At 39.6% G+C, this 27,425-nt stretch overlaps 1 protein-coding gene across 4 annotated transcripts; it reads right to left on the bottom strand.

The window, feature by feature from the left end:
- Positions 1 to 740: 740 nt before the first annotated feature.
- Positions 741 to 25,862, bottom strand: LOC139942285 (rRNA N(6)-adenosine-methyltransferase ZCCHC4-like). Of its 4 annotated transcripts, none has more exons than XM_071939089.1 (12): positions 25,715 to 25,862; positions 23,976 to 24,174; positions 22,786 to 22,969; positions 21,218 to 21,309; positions 20,497 to 20,569; positions 20,037 to 20,253; positions 19,344 to 19,447; positions 18,085 to 18,212; positions 17,198 to 17,325; positions 8,258 to 8,396; positions 1,607 to 1,724; positions 741 to 867 (listed from the first exon to the last, which is right to left on the bottom strand). In XM_071939089.1, the coding sequence occupies exons 1-12, from the start codon at positions 25,788 to 25,790 to the stop codon at positions 799 to 801; spliced, it is 1,527 nt and encodes a 508-aa protein (XP_071795190.1). In that variant the 5' UTR covers positions 25,791 to 25,862; the 3' UTR covers positions 741 to 798. The 4 variants fall into 4 exon arrangements, with proteins under 4 accessions (XP_071795190.1, XP_071795192.1, XP_071795191.1 ...); XM_071939091.1 differs by lacking the exon at positions 741 to 867 and adding an exon at positions 4,743 to 4,832 and having other exon boundaries at positions 1,650 to 1,724; XM_071939090.1 differs by lacking the exons at positions 741 to 867; positions 1,607 to 1,724 and adding an exon at positions 3,781 to 4,832.
- Positions 25,863 to 27,425: the final 1,563 nt, after the last annotated feature.

The raw sequence follows: 27,425 nt of genomic DNA on the forward strand, positions 1-27,425 counted from the left end.
TGGATCGGTCGAGTTGGTCTTTGAAAAGCGTTTGTAACCGTTTATTATAAAATGTACATGGGTAGAAAGATGTTGTAAAAGTAGAATACAATGATCCACACAAACATGCCTCGAAATTGCACGGTTATCCTTTCACCTCGTCGACTAACACAGTCGGCCATTTGTGGGAGACAAATGGCCGACCGTGTTAGTTCGCACAGTAAAGGGAAAATCACGCAATTTCGAGGCAAATTTGTGTGGATCATGGTATTCTACTTTTCAACCATCGTTCCAACCATGTGCATTTTATAAAAAAAAAACGGTTACAAATGCTTTTTACAGACCAACTCGTCCGGTCCAAGGCAACGTGTTCCTTTAATACAACAAGTTACCACCCTCCCCATGTTGTGTTTCACTTTCAGATGGTAATCACAATCTTCTCCGTAATAGTGAGCCCATCCACATCATCCGTTCTCCACTCCATCGACATGGGCAACCACAGCGAGATCTACTGCAAGTATGGTAACGGCTTCGTCGCTTCGTGCTCCTACAACCTCGCCATCATTACCGGGTGCTGTTACTTCGCCTTCCGGGCGAGGGCGGTGCCTAACAACTACAACGAGTCGCGGTTCATAGCGGTCAGCGTTTACACCACGCTGATCCTATGCATTGCGGCCGTGCCGGTCTACACCACAGCAGTGGCGGCAATCTCAAAAGTGGCCTCTATAAGCGTGGCTATCATTGTGCATGCCTTTTCTAGCTTGGTGTGCCAGTATTTGTCGAAGCTCTACGCAGTGAAGTTCAGGTCGACTGTGGTCATCATGCCCAAGGTAGTAGCAGCAGCTCGCAGTCGACAGCAATTCGGCCCATCACAAGGGACATCTTCAACTACAGAACAACGTTAATATAATAAAACATCCTGCCGTCGATTTCACAAAGAGTTGGGACTAGTCCTAACTTAGGACTAGTATAGAGAGCAAAGGGCTAGTCCTTACTTATAGGACGTGTAATTCACTGTACCTAATGCATGTATGTTTTAAGATTGTATGTTGTGATATTTGGAAGCAAACAAACAATAAACTCGAGATATGACTAGTCTTAACTCTTTGTGAAATCCACCCCAGACAAAGTAGCGGATCTCTATTTTTGGAACAGTAGTTAAACATGATATTAAGAAATGATCAGATCCGCAGGCTGGTTTTAAAACGAAATTGAGGTGGGGCAGTGTTAAACTAACAGGTGGGGAAGAGTGTGATATTTGGAAGCAAACAAACAATAAACTCGAGATATGACTAGTCTTAACTCTTTGTGAAATCCACCCCAGACAAAGTAGCGGATCTCTATTTTTGGAACAATAGTTAAACATGATATTAAGAAATGATCAGATTAGCAGGCTGGTTTTAAAACAGAAATGGGGTTGGGCAGTGTTAAACTAACAGGTGGGGAAGGGGGGGGGGGGCGGGGGACGTGCCCCGAATATGATGATTTGAGATTACAAATGCACAGACACCACGAACTGACACACTGAGTATACAAAACCACGTTTGTTTTGAAGTCTTTATTTTGTTATGTTTATAGACCATGTAACCGAGGACTACAAAAAGTTTGAACGCTTCAAGAGCCTTACTTTTTGAATAACGACGATGAGGTTAGTCAAACTTGGACTGACTCTAACAATTTTCGTCGTCACAAACTGACGGGAAACAAAGGTTAAATTTACGCGGCAACACACGGTGCACAAAAGTCTAAAACAAAAGAGAGAGAGAGAGAGAAAAGAAGGGTTACACGAACTGACACAAACTGACACGACCTAACACAAATATTGGTGTGTGTATAGCCGTGCTGAACTTTAACTTCACACCAACTGACAGACAATTATAGTAAAACAGTGGATGGTGTCAATACGTGAAGACGTTAAAGGCAGTGGACACTATTTGTAATTACTCAACATAATTATCATCACAAACCTTTCTTGATTACAAGTGATGGGGAGAGGTTGATAGTATAAAACATTGTGAGAAACAGCTCCCTCTAAAGTGACGTAGTTTTCGAGAAAGAAGTAATTTTCCACGAATTTGATTTCGAGACCTCAGATTTAGAATTTGAGGTCTCTCGAAATCAAGCATCTGAAAGTACACAACTTCGTGTGACGGAGGGTGTTGTTTCTTTCAACTTTATCTCGCAACTCCGATGACCAATTGTGCTCAAATTTTTGCAGGTTCGTTACTTCATGCATATGTTGAGATACACCAAGTGAGAACACTGGTCTTTGACAATTACCAATAGTGTCCACTGTCTTTAAACCTCACACCAACTGACAGAAACGTACAGTAACCCAGTGGACGGTGTCAGTTCTTGAAGACCTTAAAACTGACAATTTGCGTTTGAATTCTTTACGCCACGAACTGACTTAAACGTTTGTCAATGTATTGCTGATTAATTTAAGAAAATAAGTAATAGTAAAAGCACCTCAAATAATGCATGAAGTTCAAAGCACCAGGTTTTGTTCACTAACTCACTGACACTATGCATGTAAGATTGGATGGTACCAGTTTCTGAAAACGGAAAATGCCTGTTTGATAAAAGGTTGGATGCCACGAACTGACACAAACCTATGTTACTTCATTGCTTATTAATTCAGGACGAAAATCATTAAACGCACCGCATGTACATGAAGTTAAATATATCAAGTCCCCATCGTAAGACAGGGTGTTCGCATTGGGAAAAGTTAGACTAGTTAACAAGAATGCGTACCACGTGCATTGGTGCAGTCGAGTTCGTATGTTTGATGATTTGTGTTTGGTTGTGTTTGTCTTGTTTGGCATGTAGTGTTGTTGATGTTGTTGTTGTTGTTGTACACAGGCCTACGTCTGGGTAACGGCGGTGTGCATTAACTCTCAGAAGAGTAGATATCAAAACCTTCTCTTATTTAGAAAGGATTTTGAGGCAAAGTATAGAACGATCAGAACTACATGTTTGTGTATGGTACGACCATCTTGATCCCCCCATTCGACTTATTGTAACTAAACCGAGGCTGAAAGGGGAAATTAGTCTGGTTTATACCGGTGAAATGAATACTAGCATCAATTACTGGTACTGGATATATGGGGAACATGACAAGGTTTATTTTCATGAGTTTTTTTCTTACCAATTATGTTATGTTACTTCATATTTGAATTCCATCGAGCGTTTCCACTAGGTCTGCCCCCCCCCCAAAAAAAAAAAACCAAAAACAATAACATAAAATAAAAAACAAACAAAAAAGAAATAAAAAAAAATAAAAAAAACAAGCGCGTCATAGCTTCAGAAAAATACACCAAGTGGGAAGACTGGTCATTGACAATTACCAATAGTGTCCAGTGTCTTGAAATCCCTTGCATTTTTAATAGAGTATATACATTTCACATAAGAAATTCACTAGTACTTGAACTGTTTCTCCTATCACGGGGTTCTTTTTTCCGAAGTTTAAATCTTGATGGTTTAAATCTTGATAATTTAAATATTCTGTTATATTTAAAGTGTCTTAATCATTTGATTTGAGGCATCGCGTAGTGAGGTATCAGTATATATTTGGTTTGCGGTAACACCATGTGTGTATCTACTTGCCAGGTAGAGTTTGTTCTTCGAGAACCGTCTTGCTTAATTCTAATACCGCGGAGTAGAACATCCGTTAAATATACTCCGCGGTAGTAGAATAAAGCAAGACAGTTCTCTAAGAACAAACTTTACCCGGCAAGTAGATACACACACGGTGTTACCGCAAACCAAGTTCATATGTTTAACTCTTGATTAAATCTGGGGGGTTTTTCGGTCAGTATTCTTTTGCAACTTCGATGACAATTGAGTGCAAGTTTGCACAGATTTGTTATTTTATTTACGAAGTGATACTAGTCATTGACAATGTTCACCAAACGTGTCATGTGCCATTAAATCATGGCGGTTAAAATCTTCTTGTATTTGCCGTTAAATTACAGGTGTTTAATTCTCGATTGTTTAAATATTGGTGGTTCAAATTATTGCGGTTTAAATCACGGTGGCTTAAATGTTTTGTTATATTAGATGCTTAAATGTTGCTGTTTTAAATATTAATGCTTTTAAGTTTCAGTTATATTTAAAGTGTTTGAATCTTGATGGTTTAATCTTGACTACATCTCGCTGGTTAAAATTTTGATGGCCTAAATCTTCTGTTATTATTAGGTGTTTTTGGCCATGACATGAATCTCTACACACTGATAATGAAGACGTATGTATATCATTTACCTGTAGCAGTTTCAGCTTTATGGATCGTCAAGTCTTTTAAAACAAAAAAAGTGAAAGTCACAGAGAAATGTTTTCAGGAGGCGTAAATCATCTTTATCATTAAACCGTGTAAGATTTATGTAAATCTGTAGATGCTTGTGTTTTGTGTCGTGCAAAAACATTACAAAACCACTCTCAAAGTGAACTTATACATTTGGTTATTGGAACCGTTCGATCGTTTCAACTCCATACTCCAAAAAGAACCCAGTGCACTTATCGAAAAGAGAAGGGGTTCGCCCTGGTGTTGGTCCGATCGGCAGCAATTGCGCCACAGCACCCTGTAAAACATTACATGGTGCTACCAGAATAGGTCTCATAATTCAAACGTAGTCCCACATCTTGCAGGAAATACTGTCAGTATGTTACAGCGCCAAGCAGGAGCAAGTGATGGACATGTGCGCTATATAAGAAGCCACAATTCTTATTATTAAAATACAAATGAAGGTGCCTACAATAAAACTAACCCGTAAATATTTCAATCCAAAAGGTGGTAGCGTTTGTTTCGAGATATCGCAGAAAATCTGGGTCGGCTACGCAGGAAGAATAATCCATACCTGGAAAACACAATATGAGAACTGTATCTGACAGAAATTGTTCTCAGATTCAAACTATGTGAGATAAGAATTCTGTTTAATGTTTTGATAACCACATTGCTTCGAAGTAAAATGATATATAATATCGAAAGCTGCTCTGCTTCTGTCGAAGGTCTTTCTAGCTTTTGTGCAACAAGTAACTGAGGACCTGGTTGAATTCATAAATTAATAGTTTAATAAAAAATAAAAGATGAAACAGAGATATACATTGATTTTTCTTGTTATTGTTTAAATCAGCCATTAATAAAAACATTTACAACAAATTTACAATTTTCTTGGATTTAAGTACGGTCAGTTTGTATCATCATCTATGGCTTCTCTTTCCTACTGTCGAGCTGAGCTTTATAGATCACTCGGCAGAGGTTTAGTATTAGCAATATAAATACACTTGTACATATAGATGGAAGTTTGTGAAGAGGTGGACCAGGCTGGTGTTCAAGGGAAATCTGTCCACCAGATAATTACTGTCTCCCAAAATGGAAAATTATAGGGTGGCTGCAGTGTATTTTTTTTATTCATTTAAACAAAACGATTAAACACGACTTTTTAATCCTAAAATATTTATCTAAATTTTTTATTAAATGCGCAAGTATTTTAAAAATGGTTTTCAAGAAATTAGGAGAACCCACCCGCCCCTAAAAGGAAGCCTTCATTTGCATAACAATACGTCAGTCTCGGTAACCCGAGCCGTTGGGCCCCTGGCTGTGTGCATATAGAGACTGTGCACTGTGTGGCCTGGTACCTAGGCATGTGTAGTTAGGGACCAGACTCTTTTTGCCGACGATATGTTTGAATTCCTGACGTGAGGTCGATGGTAGGGGGGTGGTAACAATCCACAAAAGGGCGGGGGCATAACTTATTCGCTAATTAAGCAAGTCAGATATGTCGGAAATAAACAAAAAACATTTTATTGATGTTCAATACATATATCAGAAATAAATGAACGCAAAATTAACTGTTTTATTTTAGTTTACTGCAGCATCCCTTTAAAGTGGGCTGAAGGAGGATTTTACAAAAGATGGTGCTATCAGAAGTAGTTTGTACCCAGTTTGCCATAATGGGGGTCAGCATGCGACCGCAAATTTTTTTCCTGAACCTTTCGAGCAGTGTACGTGGAGTTTAGCCAATCATCTTTACCGAGTGGTTCAGTGAAGTCGTCAACACAGCCTCGCGCTCTGATTGGCTAAACTCCACGTACACTGCCCGAAAGGTTCAGAAAAAAAATTTGCGGTCGGGATGGGGGGGGGGGGGGGACCACACACATAATCTCCAGGGGATGGGGGGGGGGGGGGGGCACAGAATCTCCGGCCACATCGTTTAGCACCACACATTAATGTTAGCCATATAATAGATGTTAAATTTGCATCGGGGATAAAGAATATTAGTTTTGGTTTTTACACATACACCGATGTGTGTTAGCACTGTATACTCAGTACTTTCCCGAGTCCTGTGAAATGTCCATCTCAAATCAAATCATTACAAGTGTGAAGCATTCTTGACACCAACCTCAAATCCTTAGGAGTATGCAGCACCATTAGCCAAATTGGTGCACATAAGGATGACCATACGGTGGTCACTATCCTCGCAGGTACCCATCTAATTCCTGAATGATGTGAGGCAAATAGTCTTGCTCGAGGGCAAAAGTGTCACGATCGGGACTCGAACGCCCACTCCGATGACTTGGCCAACAGAAATTCAAAGCACTTGACCCTAACATGATTAGGCTGGTCCCGTCCTTATCTGCAAGGTATTGGTTTTTACAGAACCAGCGATATCATTGGATACAACGTACATTACATACGTTACAGTACATGTACATCAATATAACAATGTAAAACGTGAACCTAGAATTAGACTGCAAAACGAATGCGAGATCAACGATACATCCGTATCACGTGACCGTCATGATATCGACCTTGGCTCGAGGCCACTCTCTGGCGTAATTCACGAGCCTCGATGTGAGACGTCAGATGTTCAGGCTATGACAGGATGTGCATGTTATTATGCAACCCAAATTTTACCTTTTCCTCTTCTTCCTAGGCCTACAGTGAAGGTCAGCGATAGACATGAAAGAAAACGAACAGACAAAAGATCTGGATTTATACCTTAGCTAGACCTTCACCGTTAAAGGCACTGGACACTATTGGTAATTACTCAAAATAATTGTTAGTATAAAAACTGACTTGGTGACGAGTAATGGGGAGAGGTTGATAGTATAAAACACTGTGAGAAACGGCTCCCTCTGAAGTGCCATAGTTTTCGAGAATAAAGTAATTTTCCACGAATTTGATTTCGAGACCTCAGATTTAGAACTTGAGGTCTCGAAATCAACCATCTAAACACACACAACTTCGTGTGACAAGGGTGTTTTCTTCTTTCATTATTATCTCGCAACTTTGATGACCGATTGAGCTCAAATTTTCACAGGATAGTTATTTTATGCATGTGTTGAGATACACCAACTGTGAAGGCTAGTCTTTGACAATTACCAATAGTCACCACTGCCTTTCAAGGCACTGTACTCTATTGGCAATTACTCAAAATAATTGTTAGTATAAAAACTGACTTGGTAACAAGCAATGGAGAGCTGCTGATAGTATAAAACATTGTCAGAAAATATTGGAATTTGACTTCGAGACCTCATAATTAGATTTGACGATCTCGAATCAAGCATTTGAAAGTCAAAAACTTTGTGTGACAAGGGTGTTTTTTCTTTCATTATTATCTCGCAACTTCGATGACCAATTGAGCTCAAATTTTCACAGGTTTGTTATTTCATGCATATGTTGAGATACACCAAGTGAGACGACGGACTGGTCTTTGACAATTGCCAATAGTGTCCAGTGTCTCTAAAACTTAAGCTAGAGTTTCCCTGTTAAACTCCGCTATTCAAACGGAATCACTTCGTTTAATAGGAACTATGTAGAGCCACACACTTTATCTACATGTTTAAAGGGTTTAGATACCTTTTGTAGATCTTGTTTATGGCCATGACATGAATCTCTACTCCCTTAAAAAAGAGATTGCCTTTCCCCGAGCACACAAATAGACCGATCCAGTAGGCTCCGCCCACGACGCACGTGTGAGCAAGAACACGTGGGGCTCTCCAATGTCTTTCTGCACAACTCTGCCGCGCGCGCCAAGATACGCACACGCATGTCGGACCTTAGTGTCGTACCTTTGTTGCGTTGTGATTGGTTAATACGCAATGGGGCGGAGCTTAATGGATCAGTCTATTGCATACAAATTGTGCAGCAAGGTTGCAAATTATTGGTTGAGAATTAGTGACGTCATAATTCGTATTATCGAGTGCATTTGTGTTCACAAGAAGTATGAACTGGGCTTTAGGTGATCTGTAATAAAAAAAAAATATAACAAAAAATTACCTTTTTGCTGTTCTGGATTGATCGGTGCATTCTTTTCTCTTGTGAGTGAGGGAGCCACAGATGTGGCACCCCATAGACTGCCTATTGCATTGATGATCTGGTAACTCACATCGCTGGCAAACTGTACAGTGAACGTAACCTGTGCACATACCGGAAAAATGACGAAACAACACAGATTAAAGACACTGGACACCTAAAGTAATTGTCAAAGACCAGTCTTCTCACTGGGTGTATGTATCTCAACATATGCATAAAATAACAAACAAGTGAAAATTTGGGCTCAATTGGCCATAAGAAGTCGCAAGAAAATAAGTAAAGAAAAAAACACCCTTGTGGCACACATTTGTGTGCTTTCAGATGCTTTCAGATGCCTGAGATATTTTTAACAATATTTTTACCTTGTAATGCCACATATAATTCAGCTGTGTTGTAAAATGAGAAAAAAAAGGCTTCAGGCCCGAAGACTTTCTTAGACTTAAAGGCAGTGGACAGACACTATTGGTAATTACTCAAAATAATTATTAGCATGAAATCTTTCTTGGTGATGAGTAATGGGGAGAGGTTGATACTAGTATAAAACATTGTGAGAAACGGCTCCCTCTGAAGTGCCATAGTTTTTGAGAAAGAAGTAATTTTCCACGAATTTGATTTCGAGAACGCACACAACTTCGTGTGACAAGGGTGTTTTTTTCTTTCATTATTATCTCGCAAACTCGATGACCGATTGAGCTATGACATATTTTATGCATATGTTGAGATACAAGAACTGTGAAGGCTAGTCTTTGACAATTACCAATAGTGTCCACTGCCTTTAAATATTGCAGTGAGAAAGTACCTATTTCTCAAAAATAATGTTACATGTACTTCAGAGGGAGTCATTTCTCCGCCTTCAAGGTTCAAATTCATCAAGTATTTCAGCCCAACCCCTCACATTTCTTGTCATCCTAGTTTTGGTCTCAGTTATCTAATTTCGTTTGTCCTGTTTAAATTTGATTTTTGCCTTGAGCAAAAAGAAAAAATCGTATGTAAGAACACCTGATCCAACCCCACACAGACGTCAATTTGCTAATTTCGCCATTAATAGAATTCCACAGCCATTAATAGAATTCCATACGAACGGACAATGTTGCAAGAGTACTGGGTGCGAGAGAAAGGAGTCATTACAGGGTGCAAGAGAAAGGAATGATAGAGATTACGACAACGGTCAGATGTATTTCACTAACGAGTGTGGAGTACAAAAAAAATGTCGTTGGAAGGAGATTATTACAGATGCCTACTTTAAAACAACAGTGTACATGTACCTTCCCCTTCATGGTTTACAGATTTCATGCATGGTGACAATGTTGCAGACCTACAATAAGTAGCTCGCAGTCTGCAATCGATAATGACCCACTCACACGCTTCCAATGGACGATAAATGACAGATTTATTCAAAAGCCTTTATTTAAGGTATTGCATCCATAATGAGTGCCATAATGAGTGCCATAATGGCATTGCTTGAGCACTGTGCTCGGTCCCAAAGAGACAGCGCAGTCTTTAGACTTTTCCAACAGTACAGATCTATGCTTATTCTGTGCTATGAACTCATTGCAAATTCAGTTTCCAAAAAAAAAATACATCATTAGCCCATTTGGAGGTCTTTGACAGGCTAGACTTGTGGACAAGTCGTTAAATCAGCCCCACGCGGTAAAGATAGTCGAGTTGTAGTGGTGCTCTCACGAGATCACTGCTCTCGCGCGAACTGCTGGCTCCCCGATTTCTACTCCTGATTAATGATTCCTCATTACTGCATGGGGCCGATTTAACACGCCGTGACTGATGCCACGCTCACCATGTTGGTGGTCATTAGGTTTACGTGTAAACGCCACGTGGCCTAAAATGCGCACTTCACTGAAAAACATACATTCTATTTCTATGGTCAATACGCACAAATTTACCACAACTTTACAGTGTTGTAGCATTGTGTCCGCCATACCTCAAAAAGGCTTATTAACAGGCAAGCATGCCTCCTGTCCTTCCCCCCCCCCCCAATGATGCAGCTTGTCGACAAAGAAAAGCCAGTTACAAAATGTCAGTTGAATAGGTCTTGTTTTAGTTCAAATTGCAGGCTTGTCTTCAAGGCAGTGGACACTACTGGTAATTACTCAAAGTAATTATTAGCATAAAACCTGACTTGGTAACGAGCAATGGGGAAAGGTTGATAGTATACAAAACAATGTGAGAAACAGCTCCCTCTGAAGTAATGTAGTTTTCGAGAAAGAAGTAATTTTCCACAAATTTGATTTCGGGGCTCAGAATTAGATTTTGAGGTCTCGAAATCAAGCATCTAAAAGCACACAACTTCGTGTGACAAGGGTGCTTTTTCTTTCATAGATATCTTGAAACTTCAACGGCCAATTGAGCTCAAATTTTCACAGGTTTGTTATTTTAAGCATATTATTTAGATACACCAAGTGAGAAGACTGGTCTTTGACAATGACCAATAGTGTCCAGTGTCTTTAAATTAATTGCCAATTTAACTATTAACACTTGCAGGTACATGCATCATTTGTTTATGTATGCTCATAAAATAGTCTATGTTTATTTTTTTCCTACTTACTTATTTCATTTCACAAAAAGAAATGTTCAGTTTTTCTTTATGGGAAAGAAAACTGTGATTGGGAAAAATCCAAGCAATCAGGTTGGGACTGAAAACCCAATCCACATGCACTTAAAGGAACATGTTGCCTTGGATCGGTCGAGTTGGTCTTTGAAAAGCGTTCGTAACCGTTTTTTATAAAATGCATAGGTAGAAAGATGTTGTAAAAGTAGAAACAATACTCAACACAAACATGCCTCGAAATTGAACGGTTTTCCTTTTACCTCGTCGACTATTACGGTCGGCCATTTATGGGAGTCAAGTTTTTGACTCCCATAAATGGCCGACCATGTTAGTTCGCACAGTAAAAGGAAAACCAGGCAATTTCGAGGCAAACTTGTGTGGATCATTGTATTCTACTTTTAAAACATCTTTCCAACCATATGCATTTTAATTTTTTTTTGTTACAAACGCTTTTTATAGACCAACTCGCCCGAACCAAGGCAACGTGTTCCTTTAACTTCCGGGAGACAGAATTTAATTTGAGGCTATCACCTCGTCTGGCCCAGTGTCCCCCAAACTAAGGTCGGCAGTGTTGTCAAATGTCAAATGCTGAATATCATTGCTGTTTAAGGGCACTGGACAGCTTGGGTTAGTGTCAGAGACCAGTCTTCTCACTTGGTGTATCCAAATATACTATATGCATCAACATAATAACAAATCTGTGAAAATTTGGACTCGATTGGTCATCAAAGTTGCAAGAGAATGATAGAAAAAACACCCTTGTTGCACAAATTTGTGTCCTTTCAGACACCTAAAAAAGTTTTCAGGCCTGAAGTCTAGTAATATTTGAGTGAGAAATTACCTCTTTCTCAAAAACTACGCTACTACAGAGGGAGTCGTTTCTCACAATGTTTGTTTTTACTATCAAGTATTATAAACCACTTCGGAAAGTGACTTAGTAAATTGTTAATGAAAAATTGACTAGAGTGGGACTCGAACCAATGACCTCCCGATTAAAGTGCCGGTGCTCTATCAACTAAGCTATCGGTCTCCCTAATTTTTCAATATCTTTATTCGCTTGTGCCAGTCAGAAGCTATACAACTGTTAACTGCAGTGTAGCCAGGGATCACACCCAAATTATGGTACAACCTGGGAAGCGGTAACCAGGGGATCACCTTAAGAGGATGCGAATTTTTCTTCAGATACAAAATGTTATTAACCACAATTTTTTTACTATCACAATGTTTTATATTATAAACCGCTCTCGATTGCTCGTTACAATTAACTTCTTATCTTCCCGTCCACATCCGTGCATCCACTACACTGGACTCATTTAAAACTGCTCTCAAAACACACTTATTTAAATCCACCTCAGCTTGTTCAGTTTCAGCTATATCATCCCACTTAAAATTGTAATTTTTGTTTGTCATCGTACACTTCTTGGTCTTTATTTAGTGCATTTAATTACTCCTATGTTTCAGCGCTTAGAAACCCTGTATTAAAGCAATCGCACAGCATCAGTAAACAGTTTTGTTCAACACAATGTCCAAAGGCCCACACTTCGTGTATCACAATTTGTATTTTAAAATAACAAACCTCTGAAAATTTAGGCTCAATTGGTCACCAGAGTCGAGAGAAAATAAGGTGAACACCCACCCTTGTTTCCGCACATTTCGCCATGTCATGACATGTGTTTAAAATAAATCCGCTATTCTCGATGTGTTTTAAAATGTTTTCTCAAAAAGTAAAGCATTTCATGGAATAATATTTCAAGGGAAGTCTTTCACCATTACCTTGTAAGTTATTTGTAAATCTGTGAATTGTTAATGTTTGTTCTGTTCAGAAAGTGTTTAGCTGTAGGATCACTTCAATCAGCATCATGCCAATCAGGGAAAACCAAATGAATTCATCCGTGATGAATCCACCTCATCAGAAAAGCCAGATTGAAGGGTAGAATTTTATTTTGAGTATGAAGATGTTGTTTGCAAAAGCTAACTAAATTGTTATTTTCAAACTCGGCTCTATCCCTGATGGTTCAACACAAACACTTCAACCTGTGCACGTGGCCCCTCAGGCAAGGAGACAGGAAATTACTTGTTGAAGGCAAAACGCTACAAATGAAATCGGCAGACATGGTTTTCCTTTTTGCATTCACCATTTTATAAAACTTATCACGTGAAAGAAAGTTTACAACAAAAGGGAGACTGCCATCATCGTGGTTAGATACGTACAGCTCAGTTAGTAGAGCGCTGGCACGTTAAAGGCACTGGACACTATTGGTAATTGTCAAATACCAGTCTTCTCACTTGGTGTTTCTCAACATATGCATAAAATAACAAACCTGTGAAAATTTGAGCTCAATTGGTCATCGAAGTTGCGAGATAATAGTGAAAGAAAAAACAGCCTAGTCACACAAAGTTGTGTGCTTTCAGATGCTTGATTTCGAGACCTCAAATTCTAAATCTGAGGTCTCGAAATCAAATACGTGGAAAATTACTTCTTTCGCGAAAACTATGCCACTCCAGAGGGAGCCGTTGCTCACAACGTTTTAAACTATCAACCTCTCCCCATTACTCGTTACCAAGTAAGGTTTTATGCTAATAATTAGTTTGAGTAATAACCATTAGTGTCCACTGCCTTTAATCTGGGTTGCAGGTTCATGTTATGCTCTAGAGATTTTTTCTTTGTTCGAAAAAAAAAAATCACAAAATATTACGTGGTTTTCGTTGTTCTACTTGTGATTGTTAATGTTAATTTATTTCAGCTAGTATCCCAGCCTACTGGGGTCAAAAATAAAATTTGTTGTCAAGTGAAGTTATGTAAAAGTAAGCTTATTATAAATTTGTGTAAGTATTCAAACAAATGTGACAGAGTTATTGAAAACTAGAAGCGTCTCGGTCAGGGTATAGGACTGCAGTCTAAAAAAAAACCCCAAACAATATCTGGTAAATGGGAAATAGCTGCAATGCATAGGCTCCCCTGCAAAAGGAAATTTGATCTTTGTTTAGTACAAATCATCACCATAATAACTATCTTAATGTTAGGCTTGGTTCAAGTCAGGTCTCATGCTAATCGATTTAGTAATATATGAGCCCTCTAGTGTCAATTAATTGCCAATCCAGTGAGTTTTGGATCCAAAACTCACTTTTGATTAGACTGGTTCCCTGTCCTTACCGGCGAGGATATGGACAGGTAGTTTTAAAGGGCAATGGACACTATTGGTAATTACTCAAAATAATTATTAGCATAAAACCTTTCTTGTAACGAGTAATGGGGAGAGGTTGATAGTATAAAACATTTTGAGAAACGGCTCCCTCTGAAGTGACATAGTTTTTGTGAAAGAAGTAATTTTTCCCTAAATTTGATTTTGAGACCTCAGATTCAGAATTTGAGGTCTCGAAATCAAGCATCTGAAAGCAAACAACCTCGTGTGACAAGGGTGTTGTTTCTTTCATTGATATCTTGAACTTCGACGACCGATTCAGCTCAAATTTTCACAGGTTTGGGACGGTTATTTATATGCATGTTGAAATACACCAAGTGAGAAGACTGGTCTTTGACAATTACCAATAGTGTCCAGTGTCTTTTAAGAACCAGCGAATATAATGTACGTGATACAGTAAATGTACATCAACATAACAATGTTTTATATTTAAGAACTGACTCCGCATAGTACACATGATCCTATAAGCTAGTAATAGTCCCAGCCTAATTTCTATACCATTCGCCCGGGTAATAGTTAAAAAGCTGGACAGTACTTTTCAGAACTGAGAAGTCTCCCGAACCCCCAAACATCTACTCTGCGGTAGTAGAATAAAGCAAGACAGTTCTCTAAGAGCAAACTCTACCTGGATGCCTGGCAAGTAGATACACACATGGTGTTACATGTACATTTATACATCACCATGCAATGCCTCAAATCCTATATAATGTTTTATATGTAAATATGCAAGTTTAATTTGACTGTGAAATGAAGGCGAGATCAATGGTACATCCGCACCAGGTGACTGCGGCCAGAATATTGACGCGGGCTCAAGACCTGTGCACTCTGTGGCGTAACTTACGAGCCTCAAAATATGATGTCAGATGTCCAGGCTAACTATCGATAAGAGAGTTGATTGGCACATTCCTTTGGGAATGATGAGGACTAGGGCAAAGTAGTAGAATAAAATGGGTCATTCCACCAAGTTTGGAAACACTTTTTGACATTTGTATGACGTGTGCATGATTTCAGTCCTACTCCATTTCTGCTGTATTTAACTACTGACGATCACAAAAACGAATTTGCCTGGTACCATTTGTTTCTTGCAATTAGTGCACGAAGTGAATTTGCACAATAATGTATTTGAGCGTTGAAAAATTTGAAAAAATGTTTTCTTGTGGAGTGCATGCAGTGAATTTTAGGCGAACAAGGACTCAACAAAAGTCAGACTTGGGTCAAGTCTAAGATCAACACTGGAAGGTCATTGAAGGCCACTGCTTACAGTGAACAAGAAGGCCATTTGAAATTCAAAAAAGACTTTGGAACATGGTCCGATTTTAAAAATCAAGATATTATAATTAATGAATTAATATCCTGAAGCTCTCAACAATTATCGACCGGTGTCAAATCTATCATACTTGTCTAAGATAATTGAGCGGGTTGTTTTTTCTAGAGTTTCTGAATATCTTCTCGGTAATGACCTTTTCGATAACCGTCAATCTGCCTACCGTCCACTGCACAGCGTTGAGACTCTCCTTGTTAATGTCTCTGACCATATACTCAATGAAATGGATGGTGGAAATATTACTGCTTTACTTCTTCTGGACCTTTCTTCCGCTTTCGATACGGTGAACCATAAGATCTTACTTCATACTCTTCAATCTCTTGGTATTACTGGACAGGCATATAAATGGTTTGAGTCTTATATAAGTAATCGTTCTCAGATTGTATGTATTAATGATTGTAAATCTGATTCTATGCCTGTTACTTGTGGTGTTCCGCAGGGATCTGTCGGTGGTCCTACATTGTTTTCCATATATCTCAGCGGTATAAAGAGCATTCTTCAACGTCACTCTGTCAAATATCATTGTTACGCAGATGACATTCAGTTATACGTTTCTTTTCCCCCAAGTCAAAGTCAGGCACTTTGTTCCATTCACAATCTTGAATCTTGTGTGGAGGATATTTGTAGCTGGTTGAGTGTGTACTCTCTTAAATTGAATTGTGCTAAGTCTGAGTTTCTATTATTTGGTTCTAAGGTTCAATTAGATAAGATCGATGTTACTTCTTTCAAGATTGCTGATTCTGTGATTCCTCTCTCTCATTCTTGCAGAAATCTTGGTATAACTTTCGATTGTACAATGTCTATGTCAGGTCATATATCCAATGTGTGTAAATCTGTTCGTTACCAGTTGAGAAATGTTGGCTTGATCCGCAAATACCTGACCCGTCCAGCCACTGAGAAAATAGTACATGCTCTCATTTCGTCTCGGCTGGATTTCGGTAATGGTCTTCTTTTTCACTTACCCCAAACTCAACTTTCTAAACTACAAAAATTACAAAACGCAGCTGCTCGCATTGTCACTCTTACCAGGAAACACACTCACATTACACCAGTTCTGAAGTAACTTCACTGGCTACCAGTCGAATCTCGTATTACTTTCAAACTTCTGTTGCTTATCTTTCATTGCATTAATGGTTCTGCTCCTATATATAACATTTCTTTGGTTAAAGCTTATACTCCTGTGCGATCTCTCCGATCTTCCAATACATGCATGCTACAGGTTACTAAGAGTAGCAAGTCATGGGGCGATAGGTCTTTTTCCCATGCTGGACCCACACTCTGGAATGACTTGCCTCTACAAATCCGCAATATTTCTAACATCAATACTTTCAAGGTTAAGTTGAAAACCACTTTGTTTAATCTCGCCTATATGTAACTGGTATATTTGTCTTATTGTCCTTGCTGTGTGTGGTTCCCCCTCCTGTGCGCCTTGAGCACCTCATTTTGGTGGATTTTGGCGCCCTATAAATATTCTTTATTATTATTATTATTATTATTACACCACAAGGGATACTGACTAGGTAGATTTAATTAATTTGGGGTTGAACAAAGACAAACTTACTCAAGATTTGAGTAAACAGGCCAAGAATTTGACCCCACCTCCAATTATGGCAGTGTGCAGCCGGGGACTACGACAGCCCCATCAAACGACCTCTACTTGCCGTTCGATGCCTAGAAATAGCAAGTCCTTTAGTCTAACCACTTGACCACAGTGATTGATTAAGCTTGGTGCACCTCATACTTGATAGCTGTCCCCCCCTCCTACCCCTCTCGGGACTTAAAAACCAAAACAATATTAGCATGATCGTTACCTGGTTTGACGCATCTCTGACAATCCTTGCAATGCTTATACGTGCTGCCATCTTTGGACGTGCAGCTGTTGCATTGAGTACAGTGTAAATTCTCCTCTGCTACGTAGCGTTTACACGCTTTACAAAACCTGCCGTTGGATTGAGAAAAGATTACGGTGTAACAACGGTGTAATATTTGGTGTTACCGATACACTGGTATATATGAAGCACTCTGTACTTTCCTTCCCCCTACTGTGCATACTACATGGACCAGTGGGCGATCGAATACTGCGAGGATACTCGGCACCATGTGGTTTGTGCATCGTGTTTTCAATTGTTTTACGTGTTTTCTGAAACGAATGACAGCAATTCAGGTCCCGATCACGGCCAAATTAAATCTAGCAAGTATCTAGAATTGTCAAACTTACTATTTTAAGAGCTTTAGTAAAAGTTTTCTGTGGGATTTTGCCACTGAACCCTCATTTATATGTATGTGAAAAGGAATAATTTTTTGACTCGCCCGATGGGCTAGTGAGAAAGGGTTTTCACTCGCCCGACGTTATTTTCACTCGCATTTGGCGGCGATCGGGTGACCGCTAATTTCAAACCCTGGGGTTGTGCTGACAACAAATTTGCTCCCAGCGACCACGTGACTAAAGACAACAGGTCCTTCCATGTCATAACTCTCTCAATGCATACCTCTAGTGATTTACCCCAGTAGTGTAGTCAGTAAGGAATTCACAAGGACGCAGAGAAGTTAGTTAACAGTATGCTATCGTGTTCACTTCATGTCATGTAATCATCTCTACCATCCAAGATGGCGTAACCCCAAAACCCCTTAACACTAGAGGGCGCACTTGTATTTAACCCCCAAAAATAAAAAAATAAAGATGGGTTTAAGAACGAACCTGTAGCCTTCATCGAGAGGAAGATGGATTTCCGAGGGTTGAAGATTGGTGAAGACTCTGACAGGGGAGCCTTTCTTACGAGCCTTCTTCTTATTGCTCTGGAACAAGGGGTGATTATCATAGTCAACCTGCATGGCAAGAGAACAAGCACAAAATTAAGGTCCTCATTCCCTAGATTTGTAGTGGCCATCCAAAGGGGAGGCTTGGTCACCCACAGAAAAAGCTTGGGGCTCCCAAGGGAAAACTTGAGGCACCTAAAGGGGAGACTTAGAGACTTATTGTATATCATTTTCGTAATCTTTTGCAATTTTTACTGTCATGCGAACAGGCTGGTCCTGGAGAGAGCACAATATAAGAATTATCATTACTTAGGGCACCCAGAGGGGAGGCTCGGAGCACCCAAATAAAAGGCTTGGGCACCCAAAGTAAGGCTTGTGGCACCCCTTAGAGCAGCCAAATGGGAGGCTGTGGCACCCAAAGAAGCTTAAGGCAAGCAAAGGGGAGGCTTGGGCAACAAAAAGCCTTGAGCCACCCAAAGGGAAGGCTTGGGCACCTGAAGGAAAGGCTTCAGACACCCAAAGGGGAGGTTTGAGGCACCCAAAGGGTAGGATTGGGGTATCCAAAGGGAGGCTTGTGCACCCGAAGGGGCTTGAGGCAAGCAAAGGGGAGGCTTGGGGCAACAAAAAAAGCCTTGAAGAACCTAAAGGGGAGGCTTGGGGCACCCAAAGGGGAGGCTTGGGCACCTGAAGGAAAGGCTTAAGACAACCAAAGGGGAGGTTTAAGGCACCCGAAGAGGAGGGTTGGCGTACCCAACGGGAGGCTTGGGCACCCGAAGGGGCTTGAGGCAAGCAAAGAGGAGGCTTGGGGCACACAAAGAGGAGGCTTGGGGCACACACAGAGGAGGCTTGGGGCACACAAAGAAGAGGCTTGGGGCACACAAAGAGGAGGCTTGGGGCACACAAAGAGGAGGCTTGGAGCACCCAAAGGGGAGGCTTGGGGCAACAAAAAAAAGGCTTGAGCCACCCAAAGGGTAGGTTTGAGGCACCCAAAGGGGAAGATTGGGGTATCCAAAGGAGAGGTTTGAGGCACCCAAATGGAAGGCTTACAAAGGCAGCGAGGGGAGGTTTGAGGCACCCAAAGGGAAGGCTTAGGGCACCCAATAGGGGAGGTTTGGAGTAACCTAGATGTTTAAAGCAATGAAGTCTTCAAGAAATACAAACAACAACGTAGTTTATTAACCCAAGGTGTACAAATCCTACCTTGTAGTCAAGCATTGTAAAAGAAGGAAAACTATCCAGAATTCTTTGTTCTAAGAAGTATGGGAAGATCCAAATGAGTGGAAGCTTAGCTGTCGAGCCAAGGTCTGAAATACAGGAATAATAATAAAAACAAGTGATAATTGAGTTATTAGTTGAGTAAGAAAACCTCTCAAAACCTACCTTATTTCAGAGTAAGCCTTATTTCACACATATAATACTAACAACAGCTCTCCATTCAATGGTTATTGCTGGTTACCATGTTACCAAGAAAGTTTTTATGCTAACAATTCTCTTTTGAGAAATAACCAATAGTGTTCTGTGCTTTTAAGGAACACCGTGTTTCAAGGGGTCATAGCTCCCTAGCAGTCCATCTGGCGATGCAGAAAGTCAAGGCTCAGTCTAGGGAGTCAGTACTTTCCCAAGGACCCAAGCAACAACAAAGTTCCATGGTGAAAGTTCCTTTTTTCCAAGTAAGTATTTTACGGCAATTAATTTTCGGAGTCTAGAAATCCCCACAGGTATACCCTCCCTGTTAAAATGAATAAACTATGCGGCAGAGAACTTTTTTGAAAATACCCATTGTAGACCAGCAATGCACCTCATTCCACGTCTAATGCACACGTAACGAGTATGAGCGGAATGTATTTGGACGCAATTATATTTTGAACGATGATGACCCTTTGCTGCTCTTACCTTGTAACCCCATTGTCCATCTTCCCATCATCCTCTGGATGACCTCAGCCAGGATCTCCACCCTGCCTCCGAAAGGAGGGTCAGTAACCATAACGATACCATTGCCATGGTTACGATGTAAAAAGTCCTCGCAGATAGTCCTGCTCTTTGCGCCGTCTAAGAAGTGATCGTTGAACATGTTGTAACGACAGAAGAGACTCGGCGGGTAGAACTGACCCTAAAATTGACAGAATTGTAAAATTTTTAACTCACGACACCCACAACCCAGCAGTCTGAGCAAAGTACATTGTGTCGCCCAGCATAGTTTTTCACCTTTTGAAATGAAATTTTCACATGTCTTTGTTATTGTTTTATTGTATACATGTTCATCTATAGGATTAAAATATAGGATTAAAACAATCAAGCGTTTCCAAAAACCAATGGGTAAACTTTGGCTTATAGGGCTCCAGAAAATGCTTACATATCTATGGTCTATATCCAACAACAGACTGCTGAGGTCTGATGATGCCTCAGACTGGATCATCTCATGTAATCTGCAATAAGAGAAAAACAAACATGGCGAGACGTCAAGATGGTTTTTAGGGTCTAGCTACCGGGTAACCTCGATAGTATAGTTGGTAAGACACTGCTCTAGAATTGCAAGGGTTGTGGGTTCGAATCCCACCCAAGTAACTTAGGGCTCGAGAAAGTTCTGAGTATACAGTGTTAACACACATCGGTGTATGGGTAAAAAAAAAAAAAAAAAAATTACTTTTTATCCCAATGCAAACTTAACATCACTTAAGATGGTTTTAGTAAAACATTAACAGCTACCAGTGACATGTGGGGTGTGTGGGGGGAGGGAGTGTACTTCTGAATGATTTGCTCAAGGTTTTCAATGGGCTTGGTTATTTGGCCCTTGAGAAAAAAAGTGGGAACATTTTATTATAGGGCTGACCCATGGTTTAAATCATCAAAAAAAGAAGGGGTTCACCCCGGTGTTCCTGGTTTGATTGGCAGCATAATGCGCCACAACATCTTGTAAACCATCACATGGTGCTATGTAAAATAGGTCTCATATTTCAAAAGTAGTTTCCCATACCTTGCAGGAAAATACTTCATGTTAAAGTGCCTTGAGCGTCACTGAGTGAAAGAAATGCGCATTATTTAAGAAGCCACTTTTATTATATTATTATTATTACCTTGGAGACCCAACACACAGCACTCTGTCATAACCAAGCCTCTTAATGGTGGAGATCAGAAACTCAGTGGCTGTTTTAGAGAACAAATATTGCTGCAAAACAAAACAGAAGAAAAAAATGGTATATATCAACTTGACAATATGTGGAAAAGAACTAGGCCCAATTTCATTGCTTTGTTTACCGCAAGCAAAGAATCGGCCCTTACTGAAACACAGAATTCCCCGCTTACATCAAGGGTGTTTTACAGATTTACAGGAAATGTTTTTTCTTGTGAGCCCATGTGCTTAATCCACCTAACAAGGCAATCTCTGCATTCTAATTGTGCATAATTTGTCAACATCTACTCCGGATTCACACAACGGAGGAACCCTAAATTTTCACAGGTTCGTTATTTCTTGTACATGTATATTACTGATCACACAACAATGCATGAACATGTATAATACTTTTAACTATTGACCATTAATCCAGGCCTGGAATTACATTAAGGCAAAATGGAACATGGTCTCTGCTGCCCCTGGTGACGGCATTAGCGCCCCTTAGAACAGCTTCCCATAGACTTTAAACCTTATGGACCACTTATTTCTATACAATCATCACTATACACCCACACGTTGCTAATCTTGTTGCTCTTTTGACTCGGGTTACTTTCAGGGAAAAATTCAGGAAAATTAACAAGAAACAGAAATACATGGTTTTGTTTTAGAATTGTAGATTCTATGTTTACAAGGAAAACATTTGTAGAGTGTCATGGCCGAGTGGTTAAGAGCATCGAATTCAAGTTCTGGTGCTAATTCACCGGAGTGTGGGTTCGAATCCCGGTCATGACACTTGTGTCCTTGAGCAAGATACTTTACTATAATTGCTTCTCTTCACCCAGGGGTATAAATGGGTACCTGCGAGGGTAGAGGTTGATATTGTGAATGAAAAGCTTTCGGAGCGCCACGGCAGCTCGGGGCTGTATACTCCCTAATGGGAGCTGAGAAAGATTAAAGGAATGTTTATTGGCCCAATGACCAGGGGACTAATGTAAAGCGCATTGATACAGTTTATTGTGAAATGCGCTATATAAGAACTTGTTATTATTATTATTATTAAAACATTGGACAATGACAATATTTTCCTCCCATACCTTTTCTTTGACCCTCTTGTTTGAGCAAGAGTTGGTCAAATAATTGCAGGGGTGGATTTCACAAAGAGTTTAGGACTAGTCTGTTCTCGAGTTTATAGGACGAGTTACTTGTCATAACTTAGTAGGACTAGCCATAAGCTTTACATATCTCGTAGAACTAGTCCTACAAATTCTTTGTGAAATCGAACCAAGGGATATTAATATTTGTCTTATAATAAATTTTGCAGGTGTTTGTGGCCGCTCTGGACATTTCACTACAAGCAGCTTGTGGCCGCTATGGTCTCCAAAGGGTTTTGATTTCCCAATGGAAGTGCCCTTTGCAAAATGAAAATGACCCTGCCCTCTTAAAGATGAATTTCCAGGCATGTTAATCTCTGGGAACATTTATTCTTTATAAACACTGATACCAGTTTCCACGATCCTGGTGACTACTCACAGCATTTGTTTTGTTGTCCTCAAGCGGGAGGAGGAGATGGGATGGTTGACCCAGGATGGCGTCGGTGAGGTCAGCCTTTATCTTATGCTTGGAGTGAGTCTGGACTTCCTGTGGACGCAGCAACAGGCTGCAGGATTGACAGAATTTCCTCTCAGATGGACTCAAATCCTTGGTGTCCTGCATTCTAAATTGGAGAAAAAAAAGGACAAATTTTGTCATTTAGTACAACACTGGTTGTGATGATTTCTTCTGGTGTTCTATGAGGAAATATAAAAACATGAAATACTTTGGTACATTATAGTGTCAGTACCATTTCAGTACAACTAAAACTAGAAACTTGGTTTGTACTCGCAACAGTTATTTCAGACTTGGTCTCGACCTAAGTGACTTGATTTAAGTGACTTGAGACCCAGACTAGATCAAAAATGAAACTCAGGCTCCATCTAACATCCGTTTTGGACAGTACTCCAGAGTCATGCCGAACCAAATACTGAATTAAGTACAGGAAAGTTTGACATCTGAAATGGTGAGGAGCGACTGGACGTGCTAGAAGTCTGGAGCGCCTTGGTTTCAGTCGACGATCTTGTCATAAGATGGACCCAGTGTAAATATGAAGTTCGCCTGTCTGAAACTAAAATTGATTTGGGTCAACCCACAGTCGCTCCTAATCTATTTAGTTTATCGCAACTCTGGTGTGCCTGTCTCAAGCGGGTGTAAGTGACACTTCAACTCTGCCCTATGACCTTGGTGGTTATGGACTGATAGCATACATTGAATGGTCAAAGGCAGCGGACACTATTGGTAATTACTCAAAACAATTATTAGCATAAAACCTTACTTGGTAACGAGAAATGGGGAGAGGTTGATAGTATAAAACATTGTGAGAAACGGCTCCCTCTGAAGTAATGTAGTTTTCGAGAAAGAAGTGATTTTCCACAAATTTGATTTCGAGACCTCAGATTTAGAATTTGAGGTCTCGAAATCAAGCATCTGAAAGCACACAACTTTGGGTGACAAGGGTGTTTTTTCTTTCATTATTATCTTGCAACTTCGATGACGGAATGACCTCAAAATTTTAAGGTTTTTTTTTTTTGCATATGTTGCGATACACCAACTGTTAAAGCTAGTCTTTGACAATTACCAATAAGTGTCCAGTGTCTGTAACGATATTTTTTTTTTTAACTTTTAACCTTTGGAAAAAATGTTCATGGCTGGTCCACGGCTGCTGTGATCTGTTGAGTTCCTCTCTGCTCGTAAGCTTAGCCTCAGAGACTTTCTCATCAGCGAGCTGGTAAAAGCTGCAATCTTTACGATCTCTGCATGCTGAGCAGGCGTAGTAGCGCTGTTTCTTGCGCTTCCCATTGAACCGCTCAAATAGTAACGTCGGACCTGTGTGAGTAAGAAATTGCAAATGTTTGTCATGAAAATAACAAACAAGTAAGTTATAGGGAAGGTAAACGTTTGGTAATTACTCAAAACAAATGTTAACTTAAAAACTGACTTGGTAACAAGCATTGGAGATCTGTTGATAGTATAAAACATTGTGGGAAACGACTCCCTCTAAAGTGTCATGGTTTTTGAGAAAGAGATAATTTCTCACTAAAATAATAAAAGACTTCTAGCTACAGTAGAAGTCTTTCATTCTTATCTGAAAGCACACAAATTTGTCCAAAAAGGCTGTTTTTTCTCTCATCATTTTCTCGCAACTTTGTGACCAATTGAGCCCAAATTTTCACAGGCTTGTTATTTTATGGTTATGATGGGATGCACCAAGTGAGAAGACTAGTCTTTGACAATTACCAAAGGTGTAAATAATCTGTAAGTATAGGAGAGCTTCATTGTTCACTGTGGTGAACCTCTTAAAGCCATTATACACTTTTGGAACAGAAAAAAAAATAATAAAAGTTGACAGATTTACAAATAACTTACAGGATTTACAGAAGAAGGTAATGGTAAATAAGACTTCCCTTGAAATATCACTATAGGGTCATTCCGTGTCAAATCACCTAATGGGTTAAACCCTACCCTCTTCAAATTTGCTCAATTTTTATTATGGGGTAATAATGGCTCAACAAGCTCAAATTTAAATTTTCAGCTCTATCCGATAAACGTTTTTCGCGCTACGACATGCTCTTTCTCGTTGATTTCGGTCAAAATGCGCCTGACCTCTGACATTCAAATGACCATAAATCGGTAATCTTTGGTTCAAATAGGTTGAAAGTGGTGTCTTTGAAAAGGAAATTGTGTAAGCTTTCCAAATATGTCTTTATTTTTTTTGTAGGAACATGTTTAGGTATGATACCCTTTCGACCTCTACTTTGACCTTGAATTTGACCTTGTGGATCACGTGGTCTGGAGATGAACTTATATATATTATATTGTTGAGAAATAATATGGGAGTAAATTTTCACCGAAGTTCATCTCCAGATCACGTGATCCACAAGGTCAAATCCAAGGTCAAAGTGAAGGTCAAAAGCTTACTAAACCTAAACATGTTCCTACATAAAAGGTAATGGCAGATTTGGAAAGCTTATGCAATTTCCTTTCAAAATACACCAATTTCAACAAATTTGACCCAATGGATACCAATTTATGGTTGTTTGAATGTCAGAGGTCAGGCGCATTTTGACCGAAATCAACGAGAAAGTGCATGCCGTAGCACGAAAACCGTTTATCGGATAGAGCTGAAAATTGAAACTTGAGCTTGTTGAGCCATTTATTACCCCATAAAAAAAAATTTGAGCAAATTTAAAGAGGGTAGGGCTTAAAATTGTCTTTTTTTTAGGGTGATTTGACACGGAATGACTCCATAGACTAGGGAGTAGAACATGATATGATGACGCTACTATTTATACTAACTACTACTACGACTACGAGATACCTTTTGTTATTTTTTTAGAAAGAGAGATAGTGACAATGTCATACAAACCATGTGGGCAACAAGGTGAATTCTGCACCAGAGACACCTCTATGCCTAGAGTATTTGACACACTTGCAGCACACATGATATCATTCTCTGAGATTAAGACAAAATCATTCTAGATTTCCCGTTTACAAGCACAAAAACGTGCAGACGAAACGGCATGACATTTACTAGTCTGATGCCTAAAAATCGGTTGTTCACAAAGTATTGTTTCGATTACTGGGTGCCAGATTTGTTAGTTTCCGTGGTTGTTTGGATTGCGCCCTCTATTGATCAGATAAACCCATGAAAAATAATACCGTCGAATGAAGGTAACGGCGCGACTCTGTATAAACAACACTGGGAGAGCACATCTTTTTTTATGACAGTTTTTGGACTTTTGCCCTTCCCTGGACGGCCTGTGCTTGTTTTATTGTTTTGCTTTTTTTTTTTTTCCGAAGAATTAAAATAAAATAAAAAATAAACATAATATTTTTGAAGGATCACAACTTTTCACATAGTAAAGGGGGAAATTATCCGTTGACTTTTGGACTTTTATCCTCCTGCTCAAATTTGAAATGGGGGAGACTCCAACTTCCCATCAATCTCCCTCAAAATAAAAACATTCCTACACGGGTATGATTTTCCAAACGTCAGATCTGAGCATTTAATCTTTGAGCAACTGAGACCATTATTTTCAGGGCCAGTGTCATTCAAAATGATATCAAGCTGAGCATCAACTACATCCCACAGGTGAGAATTAGGCAAAAAGTTTTTTACGATACCCAATTTTACAGTGGCCACTCAAATCTGCCTAACATATTTTTGAGGGCCTACATTGTGAGGCAGACGCTCTGATTTCCTTGTAAATGGGGAATACCCATATTGGCCCATTTAGGCCTACATGTTTGTAATGTTATGTGAAAGCTGTGACACAAGAATATGTTGGTATATGGCGGTGTTGTGACTGATCTGAAACAGTTTCTGTAGACCTCTATACAGAGTACATTGTTTTGATCTGTTATGAAACGCAAACAACGTGAGCGCTTTTCTTTGCAATTAAGTTATGAATAGTCTCTCGTTTCCTTATTGACATGTACCATAGCCATCCAGGCTAACATTTGAATGAGAAAAATGGGGAAATTACGTACTTAAGTACCAAAAGAACAACTCGAATGAAATGTAAGGAGAGAGTGACTAATAAAAGGAATAGAGAAAACAGAAAAAGCCGGATGAATGATGAGGTACGAGGGGAGGCTTATAAAGCCTTGTTGAGGTATGGCGGACGTGATAGGAGTGTACTGTTTGGTTTGGGTGTAAACACACAAATTTACCCAAACCTTATAGTGTTGTAGCATTGTGTCCGCCATATCTCAAAAAGGCTTATAGAGGGAAGGGGCTGGTTCATTCTCAAAAGGTTGAAAAGCAAAATTCAAAGGTGGAGAGGGAAAACATAAGCCATTATTGACACTTTCGGAATAGAAATTTTTTTTTAAAGGTCACAGGTTTACAAATAACTCACAGGGTTTACAGAAGGCAATGATGAAAGACCTCTCTTGAAATATGATTCCATGAAATGCTTTAGTTTTTGAGAAAACATTAAAACAATATCAATTCTAGATATCGAGAATTACGGATTTATTTTTAACACATGTCATGACACGGCGAAACATGCGGAAACAAGGGTGGGTTTTCCCGTTATTTTCTCCCGACTCCGATGACCAATTGAGCCTAAATT

This window comes from Asterias amurensis, chromosome 9 (genome assembly GCF_032118995.1).
Source record: "Asterias amurensis chromosome 9, ASM3211899v1".
Taxonomy (NCBI): Eukaryota; Metazoa; Echinodermata; class Asteroidea; order Forcipulatida; family Asteriidae; genus Asterias; species Asterias amurensis.